The sequence below is a fragment of the Oikopleura dioica genome, chromosome 1, assembly GCF_907165135.1.
Source record: "Oikopleura dioica chromosome 1, OKI2018_I68_1.0, whole genome shotgun sequence".
Taxonomy (NCBI): domain Eukaryota; kingdom Metazoa; phylum Chordata; class Appendicularia; order Copelata; family Oikopleuridae; genus Oikopleura; species Oikopleura dioica.
Genome location: NC_137291.1, coordinates 3,163,345 through 3,170,526, shown reverse-complemented (window position 1 = coordinate 3,170,526; position 7,182 = coordinate 3,163,345). Strand labels below are relative to the sequence as shown.

The 7,182-nt window shown below is 39.1% G+C and overlaps 2 protein-coding genes across 2 annotated transcripts; one reads left to right on the top strand and one right to left on the bottom strand.

Moving 5' to 3' along the window:
• Nucleotides 1-418: 418 nt before the first annotated feature.
• LOC145699447 (uncharacterized) lies at nucleotides 419-1,455 on the top strand. Its single transcript, XM_081776723.1, has 3 exons — nucleotides 419-871; nucleotides 910-1,198; nucleotides 1,239-1,455. The coding sequence occupies exons 1-3, from the start codon at nucleotides 546-548 to the stop codon at nucleotides 1,452-1,454; spliced, it is 831 nt and encodes a 276-aa protein (XP_081632849.1). The 5' UTR covers nucleotides 419-545; the 3' UTR covers nucleotide 1,455.
• Nucleotides 1,456-1,665: 210 nt separating this feature from the next.
• Nucleotides 1,666-3,456, bottom strand: LOC145709291 (uncharacterized). The gene is made up of 5 exons (XM_081786973.1): nucleotides 3,267-3,456; nucleotides 2,388-2,559; nucleotides 2,127-2,292; nucleotides 1,923-2,083; nucleotides 1,666-1,851 (listed from the first exon to the last, which is right to left on the bottom strand). The coding sequence occupies exons 1-5, from the start codon at nucleotides 3,277-3,279 to the stop codon at nucleotides 1,770-1,772; spliced, it is 594 nt and encodes a 197-aa protein (XP_081643099.1). The 5' UTR covers nucleotides 3,280-3,456; the 3' UTR covers nucleotides 1,666-1,769.
• Between the last annotated feature and the right edge of the window lie 3,726 nt (nucleotides 3,457-7,182).

Sequence of the window (7,182 nt, the reverse complement as noted above, 5' to 3'; positions counted from 1 at the left end):
GCTGGCAGTAACTGGCAGCTGCCAACCTACTGCCACTTCGAAAGATATTAATTTCTTTCTAAAGTTTTCTTTCTAGAACCACAAAAAACAACGCTTATGATCCAAATTCGCTCCTGAGACCTATATTATTCAATCTTTTTAATCAGAAGAGACATTTATATCTAAGATATCGTCTCTTTTATCTGTTTTACTTGTCGAAAAGACTGTTTTGAACTTAGTTTGACTTTAAAATTTTTTAAAAATAGTATCGAAGTTGGCAGTTTTTGGCAGTCGACTGGCAGCTGCCAGTGGCAGCTGCCGATTTTGGCAGTCACTTGGCAGTGGCAGTTGCAGTTTAGAAAAGGCTGGCAGTCACTTGGCAGTGGCAGTCGCCATTTCAAAAAAGCTGGCAGTCGCTTGGCAGTGGCAGTCGCCATTTTCTTTCAGATTTCGAACTCTGATCCCAATTCCTGAAAGACCATCCCCTCATCCTCGAGCTTTTCCTGGATAACGACATCGTCGAATTCCTCCTCTGCAACGGCTGGGAGCTCCTGGTCATCTACTTCATGATCATTCGCTACATGACTCCAGAAAACGACGTTTCATTTTCAGCAATTTGGTTCCCTGTTTTTGAATTTTTGATGGCTTTCATTCCCGGAATTTTCGACATCGCCCGGGCGGTCAAAAAATATTACAAAAAGCGAAACTCGTCGAAATCTTCCGAAACCTCGAGCTTGAAAAAAATGAACAAATCTGAGCGATGCACAAAATTGATGATGACGATTTGTTCCGAAGCGATTCAGATTGTTGTTTTGATGCTGACGTTTTTCATTTTTATGCTGAGCCTGATTGTTTCCTCCTGCATTCCAGCGGATAATTATATCGACGCCCGGTAATTCTAGCAATTTCATGATCTTATTACCTCTTCAGCTTGCGAGTTATGTCCGAAAACGGAACGATGCTGAACAAACAAAGCCCCCTGGCGCAAGAAAAACAAGACCACGACCTGAACTCTGGTCCAATTTGTCACCTCTTCCCGAAGCAATATTTCGATACTCACATGCGTCTTGGGGACGAATGCCTTCCGAAAACAAGCGAGTGGATGACCATGGAAGATGGTTGCGAACTCGCGCAGTTGAGGACAAAACCGATCGTTGTCAGTCACACTTGTTCAAATCCCGTCGAATATTTTGTCTTTGTCGCGATTCTTATCGCAATGGTAAGATAAAGCCTTCTTGCCAAATCGATAAAAATTCTAGTTCCTTGAATTATTCGTCCTGCTTTTATACGTCTGGAAGCGATACGGTCAAATTCTCAAGAAAGAAATCCACCTCCGAAAATCATCCTACTACGGCAGGAAATCGTCAGTTTTTGCTTCTCGATTCTACGACCTCTCAAATTCGCAAACAAAAGATCAAGGCATTCTTGGCCACGAAACGACCGCTCCTGGAAAATTTTCATTGAGAAATAAATGAATACCCGATTTTTTCGATTTTTTTTTCGTTTGTTTTCAGATAATAACCTCTCTAGCCCTGCGAAGGGAGATAAGGAGAGGTGGAAAAATTTTATAAAAACTGTGTTGGAAGATTAGTGGAAGTCAATAACTTGATGACACCCTTAAAATGAATTTTCGAAGGAGAAAGATGGAAGATTATGATGTCTTGAAAATCAAGTCTAGAAGAGAGAGGCGGTAAGAATTTTATTTCAACCAAACTGGCAAAGAAAAAAATATTATAATTTTGAATAATGAAAGAAAGTTGAACTTAGGAAAAGACGTGAGAGGGTATAATTTATGCAAAGGCTTCTCTGTTTCCTTTTTGATATTCGAAGGGAGTCATGATTTCGTAGCTTCCGCGGTCTTTTTGTTGATATCTTAAATTTTTTTAGAAAGGATGAGATAAATGAGTATTCTGGCCATTTTGGCCTCTAGAAATGTCAATTACCTGTGAATAAGAAGAGCAAAAGTCGAGCAAATAAGCAAGAAACCAACAATTATCGAAGCCAAAGTGATCCACTTCATCATATCCCACTTTTCCCGATTTCGTTCTTCAATAATTTCTTGCTTCAGTTTTTCTATTGGTTCAATATTTTGCTCTTCAATCGTCTGAAACCCACATTTCTTATTTTGAAAGAGAAGGAAAAGATACCTCTTCGATGAGTTCTGTTATTTCTTCCTGGAGATTTTTCACCTCTTCATTTGCTTGCTTCAATTCAGGATCGAAAATTGAAATTTTCGATGTTACAGTGTAGTCGGACGAATCGTAGAATTCGATGATTTCGGAAGATGCTGATGGTTGATCATCAAATTCAGTGCTTAGAAAAATGCTCAAATTAGCCCCTTAGGGGTAAGCCCAAGGCCCTTAGGGTAAGGGTGTCAGACAAACTGCCCATTTAACGATGAATCTTACCTGGATGTTAAAGTTGTATCCTCCACCATCGTCGAAAAAACGATTTTCTCATCAATTGCTTCCTCTCCAGACGCCTCCAGATTCTCCAAAAAATCTTCGTCATCGGATAAAAATGATGAATTGGACGATGTTGCGAGGACGATCGTAAAGACGGAAAAATTAAACAGGAAGTCTGAAATAAAAGTCAAATTTTATTGTTGCTGAATTGCTTTATTAGCAATATTCATGTCGATATTTTGAAAAAGATGCCCCTCTGAATGAACAGCGGGGATTAAAAATAGAGATCCAGCTTCATTAAAAAAGCTAAAGACTTCAAAGGTTTACTTGACCAAATTTCAATAATAAAAATAAATATTGATGGTGATTTTCATGTCATTATGGTTTTTATATTTGGAGAAAGAGGCCCTAACAAGGGGGCAAAAATTCGATTACACAGAATTGTTCGGTAAAACAATTTGAAATAATGATATGCACAAGAATTATTTTTTTAATTCCTATTGGAATAAAAGAATACAATATTATTGTGCCTAGACTTCGATTCTAGTGAAGTTTGGCAGAAAATTTCAAAAATTCCTTCAATAGCCAATCAAAAGATAGTGTCAGCCTTCCCTGCCAATCAGAAGCCGCTTTCTGAAATTCGTTCTTTCTTGTATTCTTATAATAATCCTTATATCTTTTCTTATATTTTCAGTAAAATGACCCTCGTTGAGCTTTTTGAGGGTCTACAAAAATACGCAAATGTTTGCGGATCTTTTAATCCGGTTAGACTTTACAGCTGGTTACAAAGTTCTTATACAAAATAAACTCTTTGTAAAAGACTTTTCTATCACATTTATGCTCTCCTATCAATTTTTCTAGAGAAAAAGAATCTTTACTTACTTGGAATTCTCATCTTTCGTTTTGGAAAATCTCTTGAGTCTGAACTTTTTGCCGAATTATTCCTCTTCTCTTCTTTTATTTGGGACAATAAGGTCCTCAGAGAGATACTTTATTTTACTATTTTATTGATGTGCGGGTGCTCACAATGAAGCGATTCTTCTTTTTTTTTTTGATTATCTGGATAAGCTTATGTTCGGCTGAGACGTCATAAAATGTGATAAAAAGAGTGTTGAATTTTCGACCAATAAGATTTCCGCGTTCCGCTGATAAGCCAATCAGATTTCAAAATAAAATGTCCCAAAAATTTGATTCTTTTTGGCCAAAAATTTAGGATTGGTGTTAAGATTCTTGAAAATTTGACCAAATTTTGGTCAAAAATATTGATTTTTATAGATTCTAGCCTAATCCCCAATTTTTTTTTTCAATTTTTTCACAGCCTTTCCTATTTTTCGAAGTTTTTCTTTGAATTTATCGCGATTTTTCTTCACTTAGTCGATAGTTACAAGCTCAATTACAGCGTCAGTTATCTCGTGGTTCGAAAAAAGTGATTAGGTCGTTTGTGTTTGGGCACAGTGGTATCCCTTTATTTAGGCACGCAGCGGACTTTGTGACGCCAGACTGTGCGCTCCATGAGGCTTCGCACTTCAGAATTATTCAAAAGGGCGAGTTTGGGGAGCTTTAATTTTGTAACCTCAATTATGCACGACTACTGTAGCTGCATTTCCACATTCCAAGTTCTTTGCTCAGATTGAACTCGCATCAATCTTTCATTTGAGCAGGTTTTTCTAAAAGCTTCCGAAATGACTTTTCTTGGTCAAAAATATTTTTTTGGAAATTTATTATTTTTCAGCAAAAAAAGATCATCAAGTGTCAGTAGCCAAAGCCTTTAGGATAAAAACACCAAGGAATATCACGAGAAAATTTAAGCAAAAAGACAGGTTCTTGCCAGCAGCAGTTGGAGCTTTCGCATTCTTCTTTCCTAGAAATCTCAGTTAGAAAGAAAAAGTCTCCGAAAACTTACGAGATTCCGAAATAACCACAATCAACTTTTTCCCTCGTCTCTATTTCACATTGATCTTCTTCCGGCTTTGGTCCTCTGATGCAATCCGGTTCATTGTCGAAATTCGGGCACCAGCGGCAACCACGATTCTTGCACTCGTTTTGCTTGTCGTCTCCGAAAAAGTCTCCGAGGCAATTTTCTTTATGATCGCAACTGCAGGACTCGCAGTCCTGCTTTATCGTTGACAATTGAAGGGAAAAGGTGGTTGTTGGTTCTGAACGAGTCGTTTTTGTCTCCACGGGAATTGAGGACGATGGATTGATAGAAAATGTAATGGGTGATGCTGGAGCATCTCTTGTCGTCGGAAAAGGTGAGTCAGCATTTGTTGACTGTAAAAAAGATGATAATGGAGATGATGAGGATGATGATGATGGAGAAATGGTTGTTTCAGCGACTGATGTTTCTAAAGCAATTTTTCTTGTTGAAGATTGATCTGTGTTCGTCGTTGTTTGAGGTAAAGTTGATTTTACTGTTGAAAACTGAATACCAGAAGTTGTGAAAACGGAAGTTGAGTCGCTTGAGGAGTTTTTTATTCTCTTCTTGAGAAAAAGAGGCGAGCAAATTATTAAAACGAAGAAGGAAAAAGGCAAAAAAATCTGTGTTAAAATTTTGATCATCATTTTTTTTCGATGTGAATTTTTTTCGGAGCGCGTTGTTGATTTTATAGTTTCTGAAGAGACAATATCGAAGGCGATATCGATGCATGATGTCAGATCTCTGTGAAGACGAGACGGGAGCGAGTTTTCTTAATTATGAAATACAAGGACTGATAAGAAAGAAATTCCGACTGCCGAGGCACATGCGCGCGTGGCGTGGTCAAAAGCATGTTCGGAGGTAGCCGCCTGATTCATGATTTTCTCGTCATTTTCGGTAACTGGCTTTTTCGCAAGAAAATTTATGAGATAACGACAGTTTTTTCTTGCTAGAATATATCCTCAAGTCATCATAAATGTCTCATTACGCTCATTTAACCATATTATTTTATAATTATTTTATTATTATCTCGTTTTACCAGACAAGCAATTTTGTTAATTTTTAGAACCCTGGAAACGGGGCAATTGAATCTGAAATGAAGATATCCAAAACTTATTCCCAAAAAATGAGTTTCTTGAATATTTTGGCCGTAGGACATTTTGTTCGGTCAATCAAAAAAGGGAGCGTTAAATATTTTTTTTCGAAAAGAATCGCTCGCAAACGCATATCTGTGAGCGGTGATTGCATAAAGCGATTGGTTTGATTTCACAAAATTTGAGATCAGCTGTTTGGCCATATTTAGGTTGAACGACGCTCTTTGCTGACCAAACAAAGACCCGGATCAATTTTATTTTCTCCGGAGCTTCGACAAAAAATGATGAAGAAAGAGAAAAGCACTAATGCTGGAAGAAAAACTTCTCCTTTCAGAAGTCCTTTTAGATACTCTGAACGAAAGAAAGCAAGATCAAAAGAAGTTTTGGCTCGAAATTTAGTGACCTCGGTCAACGATCTTCAGTTGAACCACGCCAAAGAAGTCACCAATGCTGCTTTCAGAGTTCTTGTTGAACAGGGCTCTCGCGCAGCCGAGACATATCTGGCGCACTTGGAATACATTCTCGGCGGCATGTGCCAGATTGACATGAAGTATTTCAACCGCTTGGTCGCTCCTAAACCAGCCGAATGTGAAAACCCAAAAACTAAAAGTGCAAGAAAGCAGCTACTAGAATTCATAAAAGAATGTCTACTGAAGCCCAAGAAGAAAGAAGAGGAGCTAGAAGCTACCAACCTGCAGTATCAGAAGCTCGAGAGAAGTATCATTTCTTTGCAGCGGGAACTTGAAGAGTTCAAGGACAAACTTATTCGTCAAAAAGAAAGAAACAAGGCTACTAGAAATTCTTCTCTTCTTTTAGAAAAATGGTCCGAGGAAAATTCTGAGAGTCGTTCTTTTCCGCTAGAAAGCGAAAGTTCCGAACGAGTCGTCAAAGAAGACGACAAAAAATCCAATTCGACTTGGTTTCCTGGCGACAAACGAGCGAGGTGGGAAAGGCCTTGTTTCGAGAAGTACGAAGTCGTCGTCGTTGGCGATTCGCAACTCAAAGAGTTTGGAAGGAGAAAGATCAACCGAGCTGGCTACAATATTACCTCGTACAGCGGCTGCGACATTCTAGAGCTGCTCTGCATCCTACGTACTGGCGCGCTCAAGGACCCGCAAACAAACAAAATCAACCCTTTCTCGACGAAATCGAACAGAGATAAGTTTCAAAACGGCGACAAGAAGAAGATGATGCCTCTGTCGACCATCTGTCCGTGCTGTGAGAGCAACTGCATGAAGAAATTCACCGGCCGACTCGTAATCGGGATCGGCCTCAATAATGCTCTCAAAGCGTCACAAGCTGCTTTCGAAAATCAAGATGTCGGCAAACTAATGCATTCTCTGCACAGGGACATCAACTACTGCATGCCGAAACTGAAGAGTCTCCACTTCGTCAAGCCGATCAAAGTGCCGCGATGGTCGTTCCACGGCGAAGAGGAACAAGTCTCGCTGGAAGTGTACGAAGAGCTGTTGGAAGTTCTGGAAGAGTACCCTTGTTCGCCCGCCGCTCCAATCCTGACAAAGCGAGACTTCAACAAGGATGCAGTTCATCTTGCCCCGCGAGCATCCGAAAAATATTGGAATGCTCACTTCAGCGCAATCGAATGCTCATGAAAATTCGAATTCTTCTACTGTTCCCTTTTTAGTCAATAAAATTCAATTGTCAAATAAATCGCTGCGACCAATATCTCAATACTTTGCCGATAGTTTTTGATCAGGAGGAAAAAGGGATGAAAAATATTTTGATTAGTCAGCGTGAAATCGAGAACTTGAGTTCAGCATATTTTATG

Coding starts and splice junctions, on each gene's coding strand:
- LOC145699447 (XM_081776723.1), top strand. CDS start 546: ATGATCATTCGCTACATGACTCCAGAAAACGACGTTTCATTTTCAGCA. Junction 872..909: donor GATAATTATATCGACGCCCG/GTAATTCTAGCA, acceptor TTACCTCTTCAG/CTTGCGAGTTATGTCCGAAA. Junction 1,199..1,238: donor TCGCGATTCTTATCGCAATG/GTAAGATAAAGC, acceptor TAAAAATTCTAG/TTCCTTGAATTATTCGTCCT.
- LOC145709291 (XM_081786973.1), bottom strand. Junction 2,293..2,387: donor GATACAACTTTAACATCCAG/GTAAGATTCATC, acceptor CATTTTTCTAAG/CACTGAATTTGATGATCAAC. Junction 2,084..2,126: donor TAACAGAACTCATCGAAGAG/GTATCTTTTCCT, acceptor TGTGGGTTTCAG/ACGATTGAAGAGCAAAATAT.